Below are 27,922 nucleotides of genomic sequence, written 5' to 3'. Positions count from 1 at the left end.
TTACAGGTCGTTAATAAAGGCATACCGTTTAAGATAATACAGTTAAAGATAACAGAGATGAATCTTTAAAAATACACTATTTTATGCAGATTACAAATAATTTAAATATATTAAAGTGAAAATATCTGTATGTAAAGCAAAGAGGTCATGCATCATTGAAGAAACACATCCAGTTTTCAGTGGGTTATACTTCTTCACTCGGCCGTTGTGGCTCCAGCCTGGTGTAATGAGAAGCTGGCAACACCCAGTCTATATGGTGCATGAACGGTGAGATCAGTGTGAATATCACATGGCAGCACATTATCATTCATATACTGCCATTGACTACAGAGCAGTGGCAGTTGGACTTTATTAAATGCCACTTTGGAGTTCCAATAATTGTTTGGGCCTCTCTCGGGTCCTAACAAGGATATATATATATATATATATGTATATATATATATATATATATATATATATATATATATATATATATATCTCACATATACAGGATACCAGACATAATTCCAAGAACATTTCAAGAGAACCAAGGCTATAGCAGCTATAATTGAAATAAAAAAACTATAACCGTGAGTTTTAATTGCAAGATTAGTAATAGCCTGTTATACCAGTGTTAATCACTCTACTCTTATGACCAATCCTTATGTAAACTGTTGCTTGAGGGCAGAGACACATGTGGAGATTTGGGGAGATTTAGTTGCCCATCAACAAATCGCCTGTTTTTCGGGCAACTTCGGAAAACAAAGCTCTCCCAGAGCCATCCAGCCGGCAATTTAGATTCTAGCCGGTGGGAAGGCAATTCAGGGAGATTAGTTGCTCCGAAGAAGAGTTGATTTGTCGCCGGGCGACTAATTTCCCCGAATCTCCACGTGTGTCTCTACCCTAAAGGAAACACTATATTGTTTATAAATAACAGTCATTAAGGCACTGCAAACTTTTTTATGCAGAGAGCTAAATCTGTATTTGCCTTTATACAAAATAGCCAATATACTAACATAGGTGCTAAATTGCACTGGAACAGTTACCCATAGCGACCAGTCAGATCATTCCTTTCAGTTCCTAACATAGGCAAACAACAATAACAAAAGCTTAAGTAGGTTGAGCCTCCCAAAAAAAGGGACCAGCTGCAAGTACCAAGCCATTGAAGGTAGTATCTATTTCTCAAGACTAAGGATTAACTCTGAGGAAGTGACCGTTGTAGGTGACGAAACGCATCAGTAGTTTATAGCACTATGCCATTGCTGACAGCATTTTAAATAAATGAAATAATAATTTTAACAAGCTGAAGAAGTGCGGGATTAATCCTGAGTCTTGAGAAATAGATGCTGTTTTGGAACCAAGTGCTGCCAAGTGGGAGTGACCAGGAACCTGTGCGGAAGTTTGGGAAATAGTGGTGAGCTCCGTTGTCGTTCATTTTGAAGGTGATGCCCATGGCAAGTACCCACATCTCTCCCCAGTGGAGTAACTATTATACAACAGACCCCACAGTCGGGAGATGAGGCGGAGCACAAGGAATCCTAAACTGAAGGATCAGATTATGAAAGTTTCCCTCCCCAGAACCAATACCCCCTTTAATATTCACTGCCCGGTGCAAACTAGAAGCAGTGGGTAGGAGTGAATGGGCCATGTGGAGGGGGTGGGATTAGGATTTTCGGACAAGGGGGATCTCTGCATGCGGATCCCCTAATGATTTTTCATTGGAAGGGGCCTGGCACTGTCAAGATATGACAATGCCCTACGCCAGCTGCCAAACCCCCTTCAATCCCAAAACACTTTTGACAACTGTCTCATGTTCTGTCAAAAAGTGGGGGCCACATGGCTGAGATTGCTCATACCTTTAGGACTAATATACAAGCCAGGGCATAGCAGTATTCAAAATTTTGTTTAGATGCTCTTTACAAATGTACTTGGGATTATTCACACTGCTTAGCTTGAGTACATTATCCCGGCTGCTCTGAAGAATCATGCATAGGGTGTAAGGGTGCCATTGGCTTAACAACTGCTCTTTGCATATTGGGCCTACTCTAACTGATTTATGGCTAAATAATTATACAATGCCATTTCTGCCTTCACACATGATTCCATTACCAATTTCCATCACAGATACTAATCACCACCTAGACTGGCAAATCACATGCAAGTTGTTATGCATACTTCTTAATGGACGACCACTGTGGTGCTAGATTTCTGGGAAATGATGCATTGTGGGTAAAATCATAGTAATTTGAGTAGTTATTGTTGGGCTTAGAGGCATTACATTCCTCCATTAGGGCACTCTCTACTCCAGGTGTTCCTGCAAATGAATCGTAAGAATAAAATATAATAAATAAATCCTAATAAATAAATTGTATCAAGCCTGAAAAATAAATGTGCCTATTGGTGGGATCCTGGGAATTGTAGTTCACCATTCTAGTAGTATGTTAGAGGTACGTTTCATTCCTGTTCTACAGAAGCACTGATTTTGAAGGCTTAACTAATAGTAAAAATAGTGACAGGCCAGGCACAGCCTTAACCAACCTCCCAATATACACTGGTCATGTTGTGGTTCTTCAGTATCTTAGTAGAAGTTATAGGCAACAGCGGCAGATCACTGAGTTATGGTGACCAACGTTAGGGCATATTGACATGTGCAGTGAGGAACACCTCACCAGTTTAATCATAAAGATAAGATTTCTTTCGAACAGAGAGTGTTGCTACGAATACAGATGCCTCTAGCTACTAGAGGAACATTATGGCAGTTGTTTATCAAGAAGCTTGTCCCACACTGCCTTGTGAGCAGGAAGGATTAACAGTTTTGCACCACGTAAAGGGATTCACCAAATCTGGGCTTTGGATCAGGAATTAGCTGATTCTGAGCCTTTTCAGCAGCATTCAACTGAAACCAAGTGCCTAGCAGAAACAAACACGAACAGCAAAACTTTTCATGCGTTCACAATTTTTGCCACACACACAAAGTATGTACTCTTCTTTTTTTTAAACCGATTGGTGCTTTAATTTGCATATGGATTTTAGGGTTCAGATTTGGTTTGAGATTCAAGCAAATCCCAAAAAAGAGGATTTGGTACATCCCTAATTGTTTTGCTGCATCACCATAGTGCAAAAACCTGAAGGATTACAGAGTAGCACATCAGCTCACAATTACATTATGTACAAAGCAAAACATTATATTTATTTTCCTATTCTAATAAAGTTGCTAGGTAAATCATTTTATGCATTCCAAGCCTTCTATTAAAACGGATCACCTATAACCATCTCCACCGAAGGAGTAAGCCATTGAAGAACACGCCCCCCAAAAATAAATATCTAAATGTTTATATGGCTTACTGTTCCTTTAGTTATTTTACCGGTTTAAGAAAGGATTGGCTACGTTGCATCAGGATCTGGCTAAAGACTGAAACCTGCCGAAACAGCAGGAGCACAGGCTACAATTCCCTGAGTTGTAGTAAAAGGCCAGTGTATTTCAACAATCCATGAATCCTACTACAACTACTGTGTAATTGTGCCTGTTGCTGGCTCTCCTTCACCATAATTAGAACTTGTGTATATGTCCAGAGGAGCATCATCACCTCTACATAAAGCAGCTTGTGTTACAGCGAGTGTTACTCACACACCATCAGACTGGACCAATAAACAGCTGTACATTTCTAGTTATAGTAAAAAGCAAACAGAAGACAAAATACATATTAAAAAGGGGTCAATACAGAAAGAGAGGGGAGGGAGAGAAGTGGCAGGTAGGGCTGTAGAGAAGGATCCCCTGTCACTTATTTCTATGCACACACTTTGTTCCCTCTGCTATCATTTCATTTTATTTCCACCATAACTGAAGAGCTGCTAGCAGTGCTCAGTAATAGGGGATTGACTCCTCTCTCTATATATAGTCACAAGTTGGTTATGCAGTTTTGCCTAGCTAGGCATTAGCTTTGGTTTTAGCCAGGGACACTGAAGCTACGGAGGGTGTAAGGAGAGATCAACAGGAATTGTGTGATTAAAAGTGTTTGGGATTTTTAAATGTGTGAACTGATGCATCAGCTCAATAAAGACCAAGCTTTCACATTTTTACATTTGTCATATCTTTGCATTTAAAGAATCCATTAAGCAGAATATAGTAGAAGGAAAAAAGTTACAAACTGTGTAAAACCAAAGGCCTTACTTTTGCAGTGTCGCTACCTGAATTGGCTCCAATGTTTAAATTCAATTCTACTCAAATCAGAAATGAGAAGTCTCTTTTCATTATGCAGAATTATTAAGGCAACAAAAGAGTACGGCTGCAAGTTTTAGGTTTTCACCTACGTATCTGAGCCACTGGAAGAACAATCTTTGCACCCAGCACCAGCTCTACATTTCTGTGTGGCTTTCTGGACTACTTAGGACTTGAGTGACGTTTCATTCCTACTGTCACCTTCAAAATTGGCCACATTCATTGATGCAGTAAAACCATGGAAGAATGAAGAAGTGTTTTTGTATGTAAAGACCGTACAGTCTGTTATGTACTATGTACTAAATTAAGGCTATATGAAATATGGTCAAAACATATGCAACTGAGCAATCAATTAGTGCAGTTCATAATGGTTTTTAAATACAGCTGATGCCTTGCATATTGTATGGCTAATTTCGCCTGCTCATCCAGTAAGTGTACAACAAGGCACCACCCTATATCTGAATAGCAGTGCTCTGGCTAGGAAGCAGAGGATGTGATAGTAGGTGCAGATTTTAATGTATTCTTTCCTTCCTGAAATCCAATCAATAAAGGCATCACAGAAAACCCAACAGGCTTTTTAAAAGTGCTGCTCCTTAGCAATCTGGCCAGTTTATGGCCTATTAATTTCCGGGGGTTTCACAGGCAAGCGAAGGTCAGGCTAATCATTCTTAAGGAATAGGGTTTTGGCTCACATAAGGCAAATGCGTTTGTATTCTAATGAAATTCCCTTATTTTATAGCCATAGTCCCCTTAGTATTAAAAAAAACCTTTGATTGCAGTTTGTTCAAATATAACATAAAAAAGCTTAAAACAGATAATAAAAGATGATAAATACTATGTATCTGATAATGACATCTTTTTTACATAAAAATAGTACAGAGGCCTTTTTTTCTCTTTCCGTGTTACATTCTAGTGGCTGTGAGTAGATGATAGTCAATAGCTGGCTGTACTGTTGCGCTTGTTCTTGATTTCCAATTCTAATTGTTTGATCTGAACGTCCCTTTGATTTATTTGTTCGCGTAACCTGCGGATTTCTTCCTGCTGCTTGTAGAACATCTGTAATAGCTGCAGAGATAAGACAATGTATTGGACTTTACACTCATAAAACTTCTAATACCAAAACACCACTGCCCCTCATGTTTAATATGGGGCAACTTTGACCCAGTACAGTAATCACAAGCTACTAATCAGCTATTAGCTTAAACTAACTAGATATGTATAAATAATATCTTTTTATACTGTCTAATCTTCAGCACATTTCTTTATGTTTGTTTTTTGACTAAAAGGTTCAGATGAATGGTTTTCAAACAGTGCTCTAGAGTGTGCCTTCCTACTGCTTTAGGACATGCCCCTATTTGCCCATTTTATACCTAAAGGTGGCCATACACTATAAGATCAGCTTGTTTGGCAAGGTTGGCAAACAAGCGGATCTTTTCCTGATATTCCAACCAAAGGCCGGGCGATATTGAACGTTCGAATTACAATCAAGGGAACGGGACGAGAAACGATTCAACTAGCTGTTCGCAGGGGAAAATCAAACCAAGCCGATTCATATTGGGTTGATTTTTGGCCAGATATTGGTCAGGGAGGCCCGTCAGAATGACCCATACATGGGCAGATAAGCTGCCAAATTGGTTTGAAAGACCCGATTTGGCATCTGCCCAAGTATGGCCACCTTAAGACTCTCCATATTTCCAAAACATCACCCATTTCTCTGAGCTTAGGGGCAACTGGTGATAACAAGAACAGCATGTTCGTTTCCTTAGGAAAGTGTGTTTCTTAGAGCAGTATTCCCAGATTTAACTAAGAAAAGCCTTTATTTTTTTCATGGCAGCAGCTCAGGATGGTTTGCATGGCACTGCCTTCTTTCTTAAGCAGTGGGGTGCCACTCAAAAAGTTTCTGAGGTATTGCAGTGAATCAATAAAAGTTTTTTGCAATTCATTCAAGAGTGCTGTCCTAAGAAATACATGGTATGTCAAGTATTTGCACCCTTTTTAAGTAGCTATGGTTTACACTTTCTCTAGCTTTGTAGGTAAAGCTGAGATTGAAACTACAAATCAATCACTTGGCTGCATTACAATACTAGAAAGTACAGGATATCTGCCAATTGCAAAAAAAATTTAGGTTTGAAAATGGTGTTTTACCCTCTGACCAGAAAAAATTGGACTTGCGTGTAAGATACCTGCTAGTGTTCACACAAATGTAGAAAATATACAATTATATAAAGCAAGTCATGAGAATTAACCAACACTTATCACACATTTTACCTCATTTTCGGTTTTGGGTGGTGGACTCTCAGAGATGTCAAATCCATTGGACATTGCTTGCTTGGTGTCTTGATGCTTTTCTAATGCTTTTTTATTGCTCCGGTCCTCTCTTATGATCTCTGTTTTGTACTCTATCTCCCATAATGTCCTTGTGGGCATCTTCAATTCATGAACTTCTTTTGGCTCCTTTATAGGAAACCTAGGTTCCTCCTTGGTCTCTTCTACTTGGTATGGAGCAGGCGTTGATCCTGGCTTTAATGATATCAGAACAGGGTCTAGAGAAAGACACACAATGCATCAATTGTTTTCCAGGCAGTAACTGAAAGATCAGCTATTCACTTCAAGCAAAGAACAGGAGAATTTTTTTCTTTGTGTGTATTCCTTGAAAAAACAAAACTAAGTATCCATTTTCACCAACATACAATACAGGCATTATAACATCTTGTTGTGTTGTTATTCCCACTATTACCACTGTGGCACCGCATAAATACTGGAAAGCCTACTGGAACGGTGGAAGTGGAAGATTTACTTTGTACATAACCTGCTCCTTGTTCTTGCAATGTTTTATCAACAGCATTTGTTGTTTATATTATACATAGTGATAATGATTAACTCTCCTACAGTAGTATAAAAATATTGTCCTAGGATTTTTTTTCACCCATTGCCTAATAAAAAAGAACCTATACTAAATCCAGTGTGCTTTTTCCATTTATATGTACGAAATATTCATAGATATGATCACTCACTGACAAAACAGGCAACCAGGAGCAAAAATGCATGCATGATTCTGCCCTTTCAAAAATAGTATTTTTAATCTCTTTACATGCAAAAGATGTTTGTTTATTTTGGAAATTAAATTCCTTTTGTGCATATTTTCATTGATACATATAAGTGGTAGCCACTATATGGCTTGGCTCTATCTACATGGACTTTAGCTGGGAGCAGGGCTGTGAAATAGATTGTTTCACCATGGATACACATTTCTTAAAAGCTTTTTAATGGTTTCATGTCTCCCCTCACTCTTAACCTGTACTCCCTGTCGCTTATAAAACAGGCAAGAAAATAGTATTCACTGCTTGGTACAATACAAAAGTATATAATGTGTGAGTTGCTTAGTACAAAGCTGTGTATTAGATACAGTGCTATTAGGTTACACAATAAAAATCTTTATTATTCCATCAGAGGTGGTTTGCTTAAAACAACATTACTGTGCAACTGAATAACATCTTCTCATTCTGTTTATTAACATCCCCTTGCACTTTGCATGATTTATTTCTTGAGAGATATGACTAATTTGCCACCTTATTTTCTCTGACCTCGGATATTTATAGAGCATGCAAGAAAAAAAAGCAAGTAAGTGTTATGATAAGGCAATGCCTGTCTGACCTCGGTTAATTCCACTCAGCCATTCATGTGCAGTAAGGGCTGGCTGAGTTCCTGCTGTCATTGGATAAATATCATCCTGGTACGATTCAGACTGGAAAACACAAAGGAACTTCCAGACTTAGAACATATTAAGACAACACTTTAACATACACATAACATAAATTTTTTCTTGTTCATGTGATGAAAAGTCATGTGATTTTTTGAATTCGTATTCAGTTTGGCCAGGCCAACCTTTTATACCCCTGAGCCACATTCAATTGTAAAAAGAGTTGGGAAGCAACACAAGCATGGAAAAAGTTCTTGGGGTGCCAAATAAGGGCTGTGATTGGCTATTTGGTAGCCCCTATGCAGACAGGCAGTCTAAAGGAGGCTCTGTTTGGCAGTACACATGGTTTAATGCAACCAAAACTTGCCTCCAAACCTGTAATTCAAAAATAAGCACCTGCTTTAAGGCCACTGGGAGCAACATCCAAGGTATTGGTGAGCAACATGTTGCTTATGAGCCACTGGTTGGGGATCCATGGGCCAGGCACTTGGATTCAGTCAAATCCTTCCGTAAAAAGCCAAATCCTGGATTTGGTGCAAACCTAAAACATAGGCCCTCCAGCTACTACTGAAACTGCAGCTATTTTTAGTAATGCTGGAAGTTGTAGAGCTGCCCGTTGGACATTCCTTACATCTATGTGTTTCACTGTGCAGTTCTTATACTATCCATATGGGGGTAAATTTATCAAAGAGTGAAGTTAGAGATTGCCACAGTCAGCCTAGAGTGAAATTCCGCCACTCTCCATTCATTTATATGGGATTTTGAAAGGCGTATTTATCAAAGGATGAACTTTCACTTTCACCTATTCACAAATACGCTTTTAAAAATCCCATAGAAATGAATGGAGAGTGGCGGAATTTCACTCTAGAGGACTGTGGTGATCTGTAACTTCACTCTTTGATAAATATACCCCATAGAGTGCTGGTCACTATATATGTCATTATTCAGCCTTTGTGAACAAGTGCTGGGTGTGAGGTTACTGAGCATGGAATGATAAATATCCCCATTAATGAAGGGCAAGAGTAGAAATAGCTGCTAGAAAACATTTATAATCCAAATGCATGTTGGAAATCTATTGACAAGGGGACTCCTCAATTGACCCTTTGCTTATAGCCATCCCACTGAACCCCATTGTTACATACCGTAAAGAAACACCAAAAGCCAGAAATGGGGTAAAATGGCCACAGAATGTATTGACATTTTATCAAATAAATAAGACCTTGCCAGCTTTACACCAAGGCAATATTCTAAAGCCAGAAACCATAAGAGATCGCTACTATGCTCTGCCGTTCCTCACTGAAGACTTGCGATCAGCACTATGTCATTATATCCACCACTGAGTATTAGGCTGCCTCTACCAACAGAGAGGATGGCCCCCAAACCTGCTGCCAGCAGGAGTTGCATCTCCAACCATGAGAGAAGTTTAGCAAACCTGCTGTCGCTCCTGAGTCTGCAGTGTCTCAATGATAGGAAATCCAAGCACAAGCAGTAGTAGCGTCTGTATCAATCAACCCACTGTGCAGTCACAGGAGAGAACCTCCTTTCAACCTCTTCTAAATTACCTGTGCAGTACTCTGGCAAGGTCCTACCGCTGCTGTGACAAATAAAACTTGAAATACATTATCATATATCCACTGTTTTGATCCAGAGGAAGGCAAAAAACCCAGCCTGAAGCCACTGCCAATTGACCCCAATGGCGATCTGGAACATTCCCTGGATCAAGCATTTGACATTCATTTAACATGAACAATACCATGCGGACTCTCACGTTTATACATATATATATATAACAGTACTGAAACCACAATATAACAGTGCATACAGGAAAACATCCACATTCAGTTATTTATAGATAATATAAAGAAGAGAAACTCCTGGCACAAAATATGCAAAAAAGGAGGGCGGTCGGGTGCGATGTTTCTACCTTCTCAGAAGATAAGGAAGTGAACTGCTTCTTTCCCTGACATCACTTCCCTCTCTTTCTCCACCCCCAGCCCATCTTTCCCCTGCCTTAATTCATTCCTTCTTATCCAATCACAGCTACATAGTATAATTTGGCTGCTGATCATTCGGATCCCTTATCATGCAGCCCCTGCATTTATAGCTCCAGGGCTTTCCTATACAGCTGCCAGTTTCTTTTATTTTCAAAATCCACATACGCATAAAAAGAATACAATACTTTCCAGTGTTACCTACCAAACGCAATGGACAAATATATGAATACATCACTTTTTTATTCCTAGAGGCAAACAATCAGAACAACCACAAATTAAACACGCCAACACAAACAAACAGAAGATATAGAGATATTAGTTCTTACCCGTCTAGGCACAATCATTGACACCGGCTCAATAAGACTTTTTATAGTGACTAGTTTGTAGAACCTAAACACTTCACAAGTTGACACATTGACCCCCCTTTTTGGCAGAGCACCTAGGAAAAAAGATATTTATTAAAATTTTAAAATACATCTGTAATCCTGGTACTCCATAAATAAACAGTTATGATAATATTACATAGTATTTAATAAAAACTGCTGCAAACAAAGAACTTTGCAACCAGGGGTTGGTGTGCAACATGTTGCTAGAGACCCTATTAAAGTTTGTTCTTAATAAAGAGAGAAAGAGCCAATCACAGCCCTTATTTAGGAACACCTAGAGATGTCATTATCAGTAGTGTGGCTCCCCAAGACTTAGGAGGTATATGTTGATACCCATGTGTAGCTGCAACTCCAGGTGGAAAAATGGAGCCTGACAGTCTTAGGTGTAACCTTTAGCATCAGATTAGCCACCATTATTTTACATTGCTTCCTAGAGAAGTCACTCACAAATAAACGCAAATATTTTACACCATTTTTTTACAGGGCGAAGCCTGGCCATGTGTGGTGTATTATTCTGCTGTTTTTTACACAGCATAATAAATGTGCCCCTAGGTGTGCTGTTACGCCAGTAGTCTAGAAACATACAGTACTACTGATGGTTGATCCAAAACCCCCTGTGACATACTGTTTATGCTGTTAAAGGAACAGTAACAGCAAAAAATTAAAAAGGTTTTAAAGTAATGAAAAAATCATGTAATGTTGGACTTCACTGGTAAAACTGATGTGTTTGCTTCAGAAACACTACTATAGTTTATATAAACAAGCTGTTGTGTAGCAATGGCGGAAACTGAAAAAAGGCTATATGGCACAGGTTAAATAGTGAATAATAGATAACACCATTATGTTTTACAGAGCTTATATGCTATCTGCTGTGTAACCTGAGATTTTCTCCTTTGAATGGCTGCCCCCATTGCTACACAGCAGCTTATTTATATAAACAATAGTAGCGTTTCTGAAGCAAACACAGCAGTGCAGGGCAAAACTGCATTATATTTGTATTACTTTAAAACACTTTAATTTTTTGATGTTACTGTTCCTTTAATAATACTTATGCATATCTAAATGAAAATAGACTGCAGAGCGTTCTGTCCTCATGTAATGTATGGCTGCAGCTTGGTCCATAGGATCACCTTCTCGCTGTCATTCAGTTATTACCAATTTTCTAGTCATTAGGCTAATGTGACACAAGTTGTTTGCTGGCAGCAGTATTTATGTGAACTACTGGTTATGACTAGTGATCAGTAATGTCTAGACACTGACTTCACTATTTCTAATAATTGCTGCCAGAATGGCTGGATTAGCTCTATGGGTTATTTCTCTGCTATTTTCTACTACAAATAAGACACCTCATACCTCCTAACATTTTGGAAATAAAAAGAGGGACAAAAAAGTTGCAGAGCAAAGCATGGCAAAATTTCTTTGACCACACCCATTTTTGTGGATACACGCCCTAATTACCATGTTCGTTTTACAACATTTAGCAGGTTATGAAAGTTTGAACATATTTCTGTGTTTTTTTTTTGTTATTACAGTTTTGCAAATGACGGTGAATTGCTCTTTAAGCTGTGAGTCTAACTTCTCCCAAGAGACCTGTTATCTTATATTGTTACAATTACTTGCATATCTCAAAATTGTTACAAAATTATCTTATCTGCAGCTGTGGCTGTTCTGGGCTCTCTGCCAAAAGCTAATTAAGTTAGAAACAATGTTTCTTTTTCTGCCTGTTCAGTGCAGAGAAAATCGGGACTTTCCAGTACAAACAAGGGACTGCGGGTTAAGCTGTCAAAAGGGGGACTGTCCCCCTGAAAACTGGACAGTTGGGAGGTATGACACCTTAATAGTTTTTGCAAACTTTTTCAAATGACTTACCAATTCCTTTTTGAGGCAAACTGGATCTGTATTCATTAAGATACTGAAAATAAGGCTTCTGAGGACAGACTTCATAATATCTTATGTTTCCATCTCCCTGGATAAAGAGACATATGATTTGAGTAGTTCACTTAAGTGTAATAAGCTTTAGTGTTCCATCCTGAGCTTTGGATTTTTAGTGGTTACAAAATAAATTTATACATATACAGTACTTTCAAAAAGCATGTTATGGGGTAGCAGTGCTTCTGACCAGGAAATGCATGATTATATTTATATATACATTTTCTCTTAAACGGCTTATGCTGCGACTCTCAGGAAGAAAGCATGAGCTAATGTCTGCAATATCTTATAACTAATACGGACAGTGAGGGCTGGGTTTTCAAATCAATGCAGCAGTATATATAGGGAATAATGTACTGCAATTGTTGTGTAAGATATACTGTAAGAATATTAATAGTTATCGTTGAAATAAGCTGCATGCTTTTATACAGGACAAAATCCAAGGTGATTAATATACTTAAATACTTAGAAGGGTAGTTCTCCTTTAGATTAACTTTTAGTTTGTTGTGTAGACAGTGATATTCTGAGACAATTTACAATTGGTCTTCACTTTTTATGGTTTTTCTTTTTTTTTCTTTTGCTTTTTGTGCAGCAGCTCTCCAGTCTAGTATTTTAGCTACCTGGTTGCTAGGGTCTGATTTTTCCCTAGCAACTAGACAGTGGTTTGATGGAGGGACTTGAATAATTATAGGAAAGTGTATTAAAAAGGAACAAAAGAAATTAAATTGTAGCCTTACAGAGCAATCGTTTCTTGTGTGCTGGGGTCAGCGACCTCCATTTGAAAAGTGGTAAAAAGTAGAATAGGAAGGCAAATAACTCCAAAACTACAAAGAATCAATAATGAAGACCTATTGATAAGAATACGACATTATATCACATACTAAAAGTTAACTTTAAAGTGAACTACCAATTTAAAGGAGGAACATTGTTTCTTATAATACACAAATTTCACTGAGTCATGAAACAGCTAAAGAACAGCTCAGTGTAATTTTGTGCTTACCATTGGAAAGTGAAGTATAGTAAACTTAACACTGCTAAAACCATATTTTCCAAATGAGCCGCTGCTGCAATAACTAACCTTACTGTCTACAGAAAACCGGCCTGTCCCTTTGTATGCATATAATAACATCCTATAGTTTGTAAATGAACTTGCACATACTTGTTCCTTAGCTGAGTGATACAACAGACCCATAGATAAATCTGAAGATCAGAGCAATTTTGCAGTGATATCATGCCAATCTTCTTCAGTCAACCGATTGTATATTTGGCCTATATACTGTATGTTGCTACTGCAAACAAAAAACCCACAGGGATATCCCAGAGCTGTCTAATTTGGGTTTCAAAATGCAAAATTGAATGGCCCTGGGGATGAACAATCAGGCAAGCTACATTGTAAACTATTTGTGGATGACACCTGTAGCCTGCACAGAAATGAGCTAAATTGTAACTGCCTTACAGGTTCCCATACAGCTCTAGGGCTCACCTGGCACAGCAACTAAGAGAACAGCTAATAACAAAGTAATTGTTTCAGAACTTAATGATGATAAATAGAAGTGAAATGCCATTCATGGTGCTCTATGAACCAGACTTTGGGCCATTGTGTGACAAACTAATGGACAGTTTCAAACAGCTCATATAGAAACAGAGTAACATAGTAAGTTAGGTTGAAAAAAGACACATGTCCATCAAGTATAACCTGCCTAACTGCTAGTTGATCCAGAGGAAGGCAAAAAAAAACCCATTAAAAGCCTCTCCAATTTGTCTCAGAGGGGGGGAAAAGTCCTTCCTGACTCCAAGATGCAATCAGACCAGTCCCTGGATCAACTTGTACTATCTTATTCTATCTTCCATAACCCTGTATTCCCTCACTTGCTAAAAAGCCATCCAACCCATTCTTGAAGTGAAACCTTTCTGTGTGGATCTCAATGCAAAACTTAAACCAGCACTGTTTTGCTTTTTAAAACAATAAAATTAAAAGTCAACTTCAGACATATAATTAATTTAATTTAGGGATGCACCGAATCCTTCTGCCTGGCCGAACCAAATCCAAATCCTAATTTGCATATGCAAATTAGGGGCGGGGAGGGAAATCGCATGACTTTTGTCACAAAACAAGGAAGGAAAAAATGTTTTCGCCTTCCCCCTAATTTGCATATGCAAATTAGGATTTGGTTCGGGATTCGGCCAAATCTTTCACAAAGGATTCGGGGGTCGGCCGAATCCAAAATAGTGCATTCGGTGCATCCCTAATTTAATTATATCTTTTCCCTTTTTCATCAGTTCACTTGTATCACAATAATACTACTAGTATTCAGGCTTGACAGTTATAGTGTTCCCTAAAGCACTAGGGAACATCCATAATTTGTCAATGGGATGAAACAGAACTCCATGGAGAATGATTGGAAACATTTGGCCACCACTATTCAAGAGATGTCTTTAGCAGCCATTTCTTTACAGGCATTGTTCACGTTCCAAACACTTTTTTCAGTTCAATTGCTTTCAGATTGTTCACCAGAAATAAAGACTTTTTTTCAATTGATTTCCATTTCATATTTTATTTGCTTTTTAGAAGGGAGCCAGCGACGCCCATTTGAAAGCTGCAAAGAGTCAGAAGAAAAAAGCAAATAACTATAAAACTATAAACAATGAAAACCAATTGAAAAGTTGCTTAGCATTGGCCGTTCTATAACATACTAAAACTGCACTTTTTTCCCTATTAAACTTTTTCTCTAAAACAGGAAAACTCATGTGACAGCATACAGCTATTTACCAAATTTCACAGATCACAGTGTTTTAAACATCTTGTAAGCCATTACATATAAAGCCACTGTTTAAAAGAGAAGGAAAGGCTTGCAGCACCCAAGTGATTGTACTGACTTACCTGAAAACCCGGGCCGGTGCTCCTATCAGCAGAAAACTGCACCGGCCCTGGGTTATACCAGTGAGCACCACAGAGTGTTAAGGGTAACGTATTATAAGATTCAGCCAAATCCTTAATAAAAGATTCATGATATCTCAAAATAGTGTATTTGGTGCATGCTTACTTTGCATACATTTCTTAATCAAACAAATTCTGTACACCATACTCACCAAGCACAAATACCTAACCTATAACAATTTCACAATTTAAAAAAACTATTTTTCACTTCTTGTCTATTACATTTTTTTAGTACAAATAAAAAAATTATATTGTACTGATTGATTCCCTGTAGGTGCATTCTTGAAATTTCATTTGCATGTCCATGCTAAGCACAGATCAAAAGTACTGATACATACCTTTCCCACGATATACAGCATGTTGGTGTCACAGTCATAGAATGGGAAGATCAGCCCAGAGGAGCCATCTAAATCTTCTTGCTGTAAAGGCACAGATAGATCATTCTGCATTTTACAGATGAAAATATAGTTACATTGGTAAGTGCTGCTTAAATTGAAAATTCTAGTATGTATATATATAATATATTTATATATAATATATATATATATATATATATATATATATATATATATATATATATATATATATATATATATTATCACTTATCCAGAAATCTATTATTCTGAAAACAAATTACAAGAAGGCCTTATCCCATAAAGTCTGTTTTAATTCTAAAAAAATATTTCCCTTTTGTTTGTACAAAGTAATCCAGAATGCTCGGAACCTGGGGCTTTCCTGATAACAGATCTTTCTGTAATTTGGATCTTCATACTTTAAGCATACTAGGGAATTGTGTAAACATTAAATAAACCCAATATGCTGGTTCTACTTCCAATAAGGATTACTTATATCTTAGTTGGGATCAAGTACAATGTACAGTTTTATTATTACAGAGAAAAAGGAAATACATTTTAAAAATGTTGAATATCTGGATAAAATGGAGTCTCTGGAAGATAGTCTTTCTGTAATTTGGAGCTTTCTGGATAACAGGTTTCCAGATAACAGATCCCATCTATGTAATAAAAAACAGTTCCTTGTACTTCATCCCAACTAAGATATAATTAATCCTTATTGGAGGCAAAACAATCCTGAAGTTTAAATGATATGTAGCAGACTTAAGGTGTGAAATATTATGGGAAGATTGCTTTTCGAAAAAACTCCCGGTCCCAATCATTCCGCATAATAGACCCCTTAGGTTCTATGAAGATGTACATATCCATGTATATGTACTGAGCCAAACAATTACAGGCAGTTTGGTGGTCCAGCAGGCAATCAGTAGTAGTCTTGTTTGGATCAGAATCACGGCCTATACAATATTTTATGCAGTGTACATTACTTCTTATGATTGATTTTAGGTAGGTCTCACATACAGGTATGGAATCCATTATCCAGAAACCTGTTATTTAGAAGGCCATTTCCCATAAACTCTATTTTATCCAAATAATCTACATTTTTTAAAAGTATTTCCTTTTTCTTTATAATAATGGAACAGTACATTGTACTTGATCCAAACAAAGATATAATTAATCCTTACTGGAAAAAAAATCATGTTAAAGTGATATCTTACTAACAGTGCCACCACTGCAATAATGTATAGAACTTATAGAATCATACTATAACTCATAAACACAATAGGCATAGGGCCTGATTTAAGGGCCTGGAAAGACTTATTCAAAACAAGTCTGACTGAATTTTGGTCAGTATACCCCTTCTTTTATATAAGTTCAAGTTCTGTAAATTCTTTTGATAAACCCATTTGTTTTACTCTAGCTGCAACAGCAGGTTTAATATATCATTTATAGGTTTATAATATAATTTTTTTTAAAAGCCAACAGGGGCTGTGGAGGCTTGGGGCATAAATGCAACTTTCCATTGGATTTTTATGGCCCCCAGAATGCCTAAGGGTCCAAGTTTGTTGTATGAAATCATCATTTTTATATAATCCAGTCAATGGAATGTAAGAAAATCTGCATACTACACTCAAAAAGTCCTTCTCTAGTGTTTTGCTTCATATCCCACTATGAATCACTGCACACTTACCTGATCCCATAGGGCAACCTGTCTGTTATTCCACCTGGATGTCCCAGAAGATAGCAGCATTTTCATGTTTCCCAGAAACAAAACTTTGCTGGCTTTGTGAATTTTGCAGTTGGACTCCTGCAAGAAAACAAGACAAAACAATGTATAGTGAAAATATAAAAAGTGAATTCATAGGACATAGTTGATATAGATATTGGGATTTATTTCATGCCTTGAAAAACAAGAAAAGTTAGAGGCATACTGACTTAATGCCCATTATTATTACATAATATAATATACTGTATATGCATACATTGAAAGGAGAAGAAAAGCAACAATCACCGGGGGGAAGGGGGTGTGCCAAAAGTTAGGTACCTCCCAGTGATTTAATTACCTGATAACCAGGACCAGTGTGTTGATAAGCAGAAAACAGCCCTGGCCTGGGGTTCTTCCAGTTGAGGGAAAAGCCAACCTTTAACAAAAAAGTTGGCTTTATTACTTTACTGCACTTGTTCCAGCCCTGGGATTTTGAAGAATGAAGAAGTGGAAGAAGAGCATCATTCTGAGGCGCCTGTTCAGAAGAACCCTGGGCAAGGGCACTTTTCTGCTAACAGGAGCACCAGCCTGGGGTTTCAGGACTTGGGGGTGCCTGAGTAATGTCATTTTAAGAGCTAGGAGTAAGCCATTACAGCATATGCCAATCTATGAGCTACAAAGAAAATGTTTTTCCTGGAGCCATCACAGAACCCAACATGTACTAATGGCATTTGCTGTTCTGCATTTAGCAGCTAAGAATGGTTCTTTATTAGTAATTTATAAAAGTCAATACTCATTGCAAGTTCTTTTTGAAGGAAGCCATTACACTAAGTTTCTCCAGCTTAATTATTAATAAATATACGCTATGCTCAACTGAAATTTTCAGTGGCTACAATCTATGGAAACATTTAGGCTAATGGATAATGCCTTATGCTTAGTGATGGGCGAATTTATTCGCCAGGCGCGAATTCGCGGCGAATTTGCGCGATTCGCGGCAGGCGAATAAATTAGCGAAACGCCCGCGAAAATTCGCCGAAAAATGGACGCCGGCGTCAAAAACGGGCGCCGGCGTCAAAAACGAGACGCCGGCGCCGTTTTGCGAATTTTTTGCCATTTCGCGAATTTCGCAAATTTTTCGGCGAAGCGAAACGGCGCAAATTCGCCCATCACTACGTTATGCTGCTCATGTTTCAGGTTTGATAATGCAATAAAGCCCATATTATGGTCATAAATAGGGTTTTGTCTCATTTGCTCTTTCTTTCTTTATGAAACAATATCAAGAAATGCATTTTTAAAGCTTAGATATTCATCTTTCCTCCCTTGTTTGAAATCCAACTGTTATACTCTGCACTGATAAAAGGTTTTTGAATGCACTCTAACATCAACATTTCCCCTTCCTTAATGATGCCTAATACTGGAAAATAACACATCTCCTATACATAGCTTAATGTTCTGTGTTAGGACAGGCCACAAGCAGACTTTCTTCTCTGCCAATTAGTATTTCAGTTCTAGGCATGCTTCAAATTTCACCAGGTACTTACATATCCAGGCATAATAAAAAAAATAATGCAGAATTGCTGGCACCATCTTGAAAACTGACACATTTCAGCCATGTGTTGTAGGAACATTTGTGTTTGCATTGCAATCAATACTGATGAAAAGTTCATGTAATTTTTGAGAAATGTGAAATTGTGAGTTGTTTGGAATTTGTGCATTCATCAGAAATGCATGTGCTTGCCATTTGGATGATCTAATTCATTTCAATGTGAATGCATTATTGGTATTTCTATGCTGTATGGATTTTGTTTAATGCAGCAGAAAAATACCACGTATAGCATTAGCCTATTAAGTGGGGATGGGCTTTTGTTTGGTTTATTATCTCAATTAATTCATTTATTTAGTACTATATTTATAATATGTTTTTCCTCTAATCATAGGCGGAGGGTGAGTTTTTGGTTTGGGGAGGCTAATGCTAATGTCACACAAACAGTTTCTTTGCCGGCAATTTTCAACAGTCAGAGAAACAGCGGATTCAGTCCCATACAGTGCTGTCCAACTTCTGTGGTACAGAGAGCCAGAATTTTCCTGGCCTACATGGTGGAGGGCCGATAATGGAAGCCAGTGTTGACCACTCCCTGTTTTTAAACCACACCCACTTTAAACCACACCCATGTTGCCTTTTAAATCTAAAACATGGTAAAAAGACAAAGCAGGCAGACTTTTCTGTGGGGGGCCACATAAGGGGGGGGGGTCACCAGTTGGACAACCCTGCCATATTATGTTGCATTGTCAAAAGTTGTAATTTATTACTGAGGACATAAAGTGGATTTATGTCTTACAATGCGCTCCAGTATGATCAGTCTGAAATCTGTCATATTCATGGGCTGACTAAAGAGTTACCAACTGATGGGCCCACAGGCCAAATGGTTCAGTCCTAAGTAACTGATACTAATTCATTTGCCACAAAAAAATGGATGGAGTCCAGCCTATTTTGAAAAGAACATGTATAGCACTCATTATTATTATTAAAATTATAGAAAAAGTGCTGTTCAGAAATAAGAAAGAAATGTAATGAATGCGCCTGATGATAAAACAAGACTAATTCGATGAATAGACAGCACCACACATTCGACTTCTTAAAAGGCCTTTATTCCAAAAGGGCTTGTTTCAGGACAGAAAAACAGCAGCAACAAGACTGTTCAGTTCAAAACTTGGTGGCACCCAAGCTGCTTGCCAAGCAGGCCTAATCCATAATATAATCTCTCTAGGCAAATTTTACAGAATCTGATGCCCGTACACAATCTGGCCTAGTTGCTCAAGAGTAAGGACTGGACTCGGCTGTCACCTGGGCACTACCTCAGAGCTATATGCCCTCGGGCCTTGGGCAAAGTAGACTTTCTTAAATGTAAAAACTGACACAGGGACGAGGATTGTACTTATGAGACAACAGGAGTCAGTTTAGCTGCAGATTAGGGCCGTTCCACATATAACAAGAATGCTAGCACTACTAACAAATGTAAGGATAGCAAGTGACCCTGGTGTTAGAGAGTAGACAGTAAGGTTAGAGAATATTGCTCCTCAATTATAATTTGTAATGCAATCTCTTTAATGCACAGGGAACTCCTCATTTCCATACATTTCCACTGACTGGGCTACAATGCCTTTCATCCTTGCCATGTAAACCAGCCTCTCTTTTATCTTCTTCACTATCATAAATAACTTCAAGCACCTTAAATATTCCCAATGTTCTATCACCAGCGCTGATGGCCAGCAACACCAGCAGCCAGAAGAATGTTGATTGTAATACAAACATAGGAGCTTATAAACACACTGTTAGGGCAGATCAACACTGTAACTGTGTTACTGTGACACATGGCTAATTATATCGACTAAGAAAGGACTGCACCAGGTCAGAAATACCAACATGTCTGGATATGGACTAAGAGATCATATGGAATTCCTTTGATTCTACACTCCAGTACAGCAACTTTACCTGTGACACATACTGGTATTTGCATTATGAAAATGTATTCCAAACTATTTTCCATTGCTCAAATTCACATATAGCTTTGTATTTAGTGACCTTATCCTCTAGTGCAAGAAATATATTTAGCACAGAGCTAGCGGTAACTCAGGTCAACACTGTGATTTTTTATTTGTAATTGTTTTCAGGTTTGCCAATGCCTTTACTAGTTTGGAAATCAACCTTCTCCAAACGATTTTCTTTGTTAATCTTGCATAAGTTAAACCAGTTTACCCTATGACGTCCAGGCTGTAGCGTTGCGTTGTGGCTGCTGGTAGAGTTATCATAGTTGAACAGGAAATCTAAGACCGCTAAGCGGCATAATGGTGAGGTAGATGACAGAATTATTGGCAGAAGTGTGCTGTACACAACATGTGGGTCTCTGCATATTGATAGCATAAAGCAAGTCCAGCCCCGCATGTGGACGCCACAGCCCAGCCAATGGATAACGACAGTCTTCACGCAGGATGCCCAGCTCTCCACACATGTGTATTTGTTGCTGGGGTTGGGGACTGGAGCTGCTGCAGCCACAGACAAGAGGGGAGGGTGATCTGAAGGAGTATCAGTATCAACACCAGGAAGAAGAAAGTGACGCGCCTGTGATAGTGCAAGTGAAGAAACTAAACTGAGCGATAAAACCAGTTGCATTCCTGCCAGAAAGGTCTGCGGAAGCTAACTGGGCGCAGCGCAGGTGTTCGCTCACATCAAAACCGGGCTGTGCGGCCATTATGGTGCTATGCTGTGTTAGCGAGCTCTTAGCTTCCCTGCTGCAGCAGCAGCTTCTTATTACCACCATTTAGGCTTTAAGGACTTATAATATAAGGACGGATTGGCATCTTAGTGTGTCATGTTTGTGTTAGGAAACGTCATAGTCCTATGCAGATATATGTATATAGACCTGCTGATTTCCACTTATATAATAAATGGGTGACAGGATATATATATATATATATAACTACAAGAGGTCCTCTGCACTCAACATTTTGTGCATACTGCTACTAAAAAATGCCTTACCCTTTAAACAACACAGGGATTGTTTGTCCATATATTGCAATATATTTAAGCTGGCCAACTACGTCAAAGTCATCCCATATCTGGCCAGACCTGACTTTGACGTAGTTGGCCAGCTTAAATATATTGCAATATATGGACAAACAATCCCTGTGTTGTTTAAAGGGTAAGGCATTTTTTAGTAGCAGTATGCACAAAATGTCTCTGTCTTAAATATATTGATAATGGGTTGAGTGCAGAGGACCTCTTGTAGTTGACTATATGTATTTTGTGGTCACACCCTCATTGCACCCCCGCCTAATGGTTTTAAAAAATAGTGGTGAGCACAACTTTCTCTTGTTTGTTATAGTTATACAGGAGCAGTGACCAGCTCCATGTTGTAGCTCCCACCCTTCCCAGCTATAGTCAGGTGATCCCACTGGTGTCTAATAAAAGGGCAGCCAAGTTTGGGAGTTTTACTTTGAAAGCAGCTAGTAAGTTGCAGGTAAAACTTAGTCCCTTTGTAAAATGTATAATTAAGCAATTGAATTCTTAATGAATCAGATGAAAATTAAGCATAGGACTGGCCAGATATGGGATGACTTTGACGTAGTTGGCCAGCTTAAATATATTGCAATATATGGACAAACAATCCCTGTGTTGTTTAAAGGGTAAGGCATTTTTTAGTAGCAGTATGCACAAAATGTCTCTGTCTTAAATATATTGATAATGGGTTGAGTGCAGAGGACCTCTTGTAGTTGACTATATGTATTTTGTGGTCACACCCTCATTGCACCCCCGCCTAATGGTTTTAAAAAATAGTGGTGAGCACAACTTTCTCTTGTTTGTTATATATATTTCAGTATCTGTGCCATATTGCTGCCTGTCTTAAAAGAGAACACTTGAATAAATTCTAATATAAGGTCCCATATATACTAATGTGTTTGTTTGTCCCATTATCATATCTGACATATTAGACAACAGCCTTCATTGTAAAAAAAAAGTTTGTGGTAATTTGCATTATCCATGGGTATTGTTTGGTCTCATGGGAAACCGGATGTACTTTGCATTTCTGTTGTAGTCCCATGGCATTAAGGTAAACGTGGCCCTCTGCCACTTTAATTGGAACAAAGTTGGAGCATACAGCTAGTCCACCAGTAGGTCAGATTTAGTTTAAATAGTGACCACATATATTTATTTTTACCTGTCTAGCTAATCTAGTGACTCCAAATAAGCTTAGTGATGTGCCCTGAACATTTACTTTCAAGGGGTGAAAAATGTTCCAGTGGTTTTAAACTTGTTGCTTTCCGCACCGACTGAGCTGAGGGGCTAGTAAGTTGGTTACACAGTGAGCAATAATTTCTGGACTAGGACAGGAATGTTTCAGGCCCAGCATGGCCTTTTGTCAAACATAGTCCAGCCATTACAAGTAGGACATTTTTCAAAGACAGCCCGGATCTCTTATACGTACACAAAACCCAGTATGCCAGTCTCAACTAGAAGGGACAGATCCAACTCTCTTCATCCTGATCCATAAGGGTAGAGCAGTGATATGTGACCTTCACTGTCTGTGATCTGACTGTTTGATTAACCAAAGGGGCTAATTGGATAACGTGGAAAAGGCCATGGTCCTATCTTTACACAGTGCCTAGCTTCCATTGAATGTTTACAGCTGCTAGAGACACCCAGTATTTTTTCTGGCATTCAAACTGAGAGAAAGGACATGTAATCTGCATGGATCAAGATAAGTATGCTGATGTGGATAGAATCCAGATGCAATTACCTGCAGTCCTGTATAGAGGCTTCCAGAGTATTTTGCTGTAATGTCTTATGCCAGTCCTGTCATTCCTTTAGGTTCCAACAAATAAAATGTCCTAGGTGGTGCAATGTAGTCAATGTGTATATAACAGATGGAAGCAGGCCAAGAACCACAGTGCTGTTCTGCAATTAACTCTTATTACTCACTTCGCTCTTTGAGCAAATTTTTGCCCTTTATCAAATGTCAACTTTGCTTGAAACATGCTATTTCTAATGAAAAGTTCATTGCAGACAGCACTGTGGTTCCTGGTCTGCTTCCATCCATTATTACATTAAGGCTTCCAATCTTTTGTCAAGTTGTTCCTCTTTTTGTTTTCTCCCTGACATCACTTATAGGGTTTTTCAATTATAGGTTTTCAGTAGGTAGTTAGTACCATGTTAGATGAATGGGTATACTGTTAACTTGGGTTAATGTGCATATTGAGGGTAGAGATTATGTGTGTTCCATATAAGTGAGACAAATGCAAGTCACTATATCTACATTTTGTACCAGAAGGACCACTCTTAACCACATGGCATGGTGGCACCTGCTGCAGTTCTCTGGCATTCTGCCTTCTGCTCTTTTCATAAAGCGAGTTGTCACTTACCCTTTATCTCTTTCTGCCACCTACCATGGTATTTTATGGCATTGGCCTGAAACCTCCAACACTTTTTGGGCATTTGTGTTTTCCTGTCGTTTTTTCCATTCAACTGTCACCAGAAGAATGGCAACTAGTGCTTTCAGGCAACTCACATTGAACACACTGGGAGACAATTTTTAAGGCTTCATGTTATCTTTTAAAGGAGAAGGAAAGGCTAAAATTAAATACGTTTTATCAGAAAGGTCTATATAAATACACCAGTAAACCCTCAAAGTAATGCTGCTCTGAGTACTTCTATTGTGTACACATGGGCTTCTGTATCAGACTTCCTGTTTTCAGAATACAACTCCAGGGCTAGGACTTGAGCATGCTCAGTTTGCTCCTCTCTCTCCCTCCCTTTTCCCCCCTCCCTCCTGTAATCTGAGCCGAGGCCAATTGAAAAGTGGCTTAGAAAGCCATTCTATAATATACTAGAAGTTAACTTAAAGGTGAACCACCCCTTTAAGTACAACTGTAGCTTTTTATTTTATAATTTGCTGTATATAGTTATTACTGAACATACTTCAAAAGGAAAAGGGTTTGTGTCAGCTTCAGGTATTCAGACAAACATTTAGAACTGCAGTAGAACTGATTATTTTATGGGAAATCTAACAATCAGATCTGTACATTGGAACTTGCATTGAGTGACTTAATTTGATTTCAGGAATATCTGCTGCAGCATGCCATACAGGTGCATATGCATACTCGGGACCTTCATATGTTGCTTACTGTAGAGTTCCATGTTATAGAAATGGCCCAAAGGCAACAAGAGCAGACTGAGGCATCAAACCAAAGTACACAAGGTTTAAAACTGGGCCTGTCCTCCTACAGCAGCAACCATGCCAAGAAAACTACCTCTATCAGCTAGACAAGCACTCTTGGCTGAGCTTTAGAACTAGTAGTACTACTTTTGCTTCTCAGCAATAAATATCTTTTTATATTATCTAATTATCAAATGTTTAATCGAACAGTATACAATGCAAAGCATCATTAATGCTTATCCCACATGGTACATCAAAGCCTTAAATGAGAAGGAAAGCTACCAAAGCAGTTTATTATCAATATATTAGCCACACTAGTGCAAGCTATAACACTATATTTATTATGCAGAATGCTTTACCATTACTATTGTAATTTTAATTCATCTCCATAATGTCATTGCTTGTTCTAGCCGTATCCTTCACCATGATGCCGTCCCTTCACCCATCTCAGCCAGTGGCTTCCAAACTCCCAAAACTGGGGAAGCCGGTTCTTGCAGAGAATAATCGACCCAACAAGGTGAGCCTGGTGATGTTCCTGCTATAGTTCTATGCTTTATTGTGCTATCTACTAATTGTTATTATTGGGGTGCTAGAGTTTCTTACCAACATTTGTGTATACACTCCCCATTCAGGGCCAGGGACTGAATAGTAATATAATCAATAACAAGTACTAATAATGACGACCACAGATTGTTTTTGGGCTGCTGCAGTTAGTGACCCCTGGCAATCAGGTAGTATTTTAGTTGCAGGCTTGAAAGAAGCAGAATAAGATGGTTAATAATTCAAAAACCAGTAAAAATTAAGACCAATTGAAAAGTTGCTTACAATAGATCATTATAGGCAGGTCCGGACTGAGAATTAGAATAGGCCCTGGCATTTCAGGTACACAGAGGCCCAATCAGCTCACATATAGGCCCAAACAGCCCCACCAGCCCACTAAATACTGACTTTCTATGGCATCTTATAGCAGCCCCTCTGGCATTTGCCAGAACCCACAGATTGCCAGTCCGGGCCTGATTATAGGGGTTGTTCACCTCTAAGGTAAGTTTTTGTGATGTAGAGGGTTATATTCTGAAACAATTTGTAATTGGTTTTAATTTGTTATGAGTTTTTGTTATTTAGCAGCTCTCCAGTCTGTTTCAATTCAATTTCAGCAATCTGGTTGCTAGGGTCCAAATTACCCTAGCAACCATCCATTATGGATGAGACTGGAATATGAATAGGAGAGGCCTGAATAGAAATGATGAGTAATGAAAAGTAGCAATAATAATGCCATTGTAACCTTAAAGAGCATTTGTTTTTAGATGGGATCAGTTGGTTGTTATTAGGTGTCTGTGCTGCCTTGTTAAAGCACACACTTACACATCTTCACCCGGTTCCTGTTTTACTCTGTAACATCTGCATGAAAGGACTTCACAGGAAGGGATTGTGTGGCATTTTCACAGATTTAGAATGATAGAAAATTACAGGCCATGCCCGGTGGGGATTTAGCTTTCAGGTTTCCAGCTTGCAGGGTTTTATTTAAAACACATATATCCTTGCTGGGTGTTGTGCTGCAACCTAAGGGTACGGGCAGGGGAGTATCTATCAGCTAAGAGAGTTGGATGTGGTACAGCAAATCAGAATACAGGTATAGGATCCGTTGTCTGGAAACCCATTATCCAGAAAGCTCAGAATTACAGGATACATAGACTACCATTTTAATCAAATAATTCTAATTTTTAAAAACAATTTCCTTTTTCTCTGTAATAATAAAACAGCACCCTGTACTTGATCCACACTAAGATATAATTAATCCTTATTGGCAGCAAAACCAGCCTATTGGGTTTATTTACTGTTTACACAATTTTCTAGTACACTTATTATGGTAAGATCTCTTATCCCGAAAACCCCAGGTCCAGAGCATTCTGGATAACAGGTCCCATACCTGTACAGGTTTTCCAGCAATAGACTGCTGATCAGCAGCATGTTATTGTTCGGTGCAATAAATGCAATAAAATGGTGGCCCTCGTTTCCTTGAGTTCCTTTGTTTGGACCTCTGAGCAACTGCCTGTCCTGACCTTTTTATTTTCTTTTATTAATCAAGCACAGTAGGATATAAGCACCAGTCACAGCTCTGTCTTAACACAGGGAAAAAGCTTTACCGAGTACCCAATCCTTAAATAAAGACACGGACAACTGTTCTGAGGTGAATCTGTGATGGTCACAGCTTTATTGTATTTCAGTAATAAGTGTCCCAACAGAACCCACAAAAGGCTGTTTGATCCAAAGGAAGGCAAAAAACCTCACTAGAGGAAAAAATTCCTTCCTGACTCATTAACGGCAATCGGAATTACTCCCAGGATCAATATGCCCTATTCAATTCTACTAAAATACATGTATGACTGTATGTCAGTAAGGGGGTGTGTGTCTGTGTGGTGCATGTATGGCTACCAGTTTGGAAATGTAGGAATGTATGGGTGCCTGTAAGGGTGGTTGTATGATTATGTAGGAATGTATGGGTGCCTGTAAGGGCGGTTGTATGGATATGTAAGAATGTATGGGTGCCTGTAAGGGTGATTGTATGGATATGTAGGAATGTATGGGTGCCTGTAAGGGTGGTTGTATGGATATGTTGGAATGTATCGGTGCCTGTAAGGGTGGTTGTATGGATATGTAGGAATGTATGGGTGCCTGTAAGGGTGGTTGTATGGATATGTAGGAATGTATGGGTGCCTGTAAGGGTGGTTGTATGGATATGTAGGAATGCATGGGTGCCTGTAAGGGTGGTTGTATGGATATGTAGGAATGTATGGGTGCATGTGAGGGTGGTAGTATGGATATGTGGGAATGTATGGGTGCCTGTATTGCAAACGTACCCCTTGATGATAGATGGAAAGGCCAGATCCCTGGGCCATTTCCAAGGGGTCAGAACCCTGTTCCTGCCTGGATGTTTCTGCCTCACCACCTTCGGGTTCTTTCTGGGAGGCGCTTGTCTCTGTCTCCTCTGCTGTTCTTCTTGGAAACACTG

The 27,922-nt window shown here is 38.7% G+C and overlaps 2 protein-coding genes across 3 annotated transcripts in view; both read right to left on the bottom strand.

Moving 5' to 3' along the window:
- The window catches only part of LOC121399397 (guanosine-3',5'-bis(diphosphate) 3'-pyrophosphohydrolase MESH1), a 97,213-nt gene that overhangs the window by 40,858 nt on the left and 28,433 nt on the right, over positions 1 to 27,922 (bottom strand). The gene's annotated exons all lie outside the window — the stretch shown is intronic.
- LOC121399394 (coronin-2A-like) overlaps positions 2,474 to 27,922 on the bottom strand; it is a 57,709-nt gene continuing 32,260 nt past the window's right edge. For both annotated transcript variants that reach the window (XM_041579996.1, XM_041579997.1), the window contains exons 6-12: positions 17,186 to 17,302; positions 15,484 to 15,588; positions 12,148 to 12,244; positions 10,219 to 10,331; positions 7,853 to 7,943; positions 6,467 to 6,741; positions 2,474 to 5,263 (exon numbers count right to left, since the gene is read on the bottom strand). In XM_041579996.1, the coding sequence (XP_041435930.1) occupies positions 5,132 to 5,263; positions 6,467 to 6,741; positions 7,853 to 7,943; positions 10,219 to 10,331; positions 12,148 to 12,244; positions 15,484 to 15,588; positions 17,186 to 17,302 (930 nt within the window). In that variant the 3' untranslated portion in view covers positions 2,474 to 5,131. The remainder of the gene's footprint in view (positions 5,264 to 6,466; positions 6,742 to 7,852; positions 7,944 to 10,218; positions 10,332 to 12,147; positions 12,245 to 15,483; positions 15,589 to 17,185; positions 17,303 to 27,922) is intronic.

The sequence above is a fragment of the Xenopus laevis genome, chromosome 1S (assembly GCF_017654675.1).
Source record: "Xenopus laevis strain J_2021 chromosome 1S, Xenopus_laevis_v10.1, whole genome shotgun sequence".
Taxonomy (NCBI): Eukaryota; Metazoa; Chordata; class Amphibia; order Anura; family Pipidae; genus Xenopus; species Xenopus laevis.
This window is presented reverse-complemented; position numbering and strand designations above follow the sequence as displayed.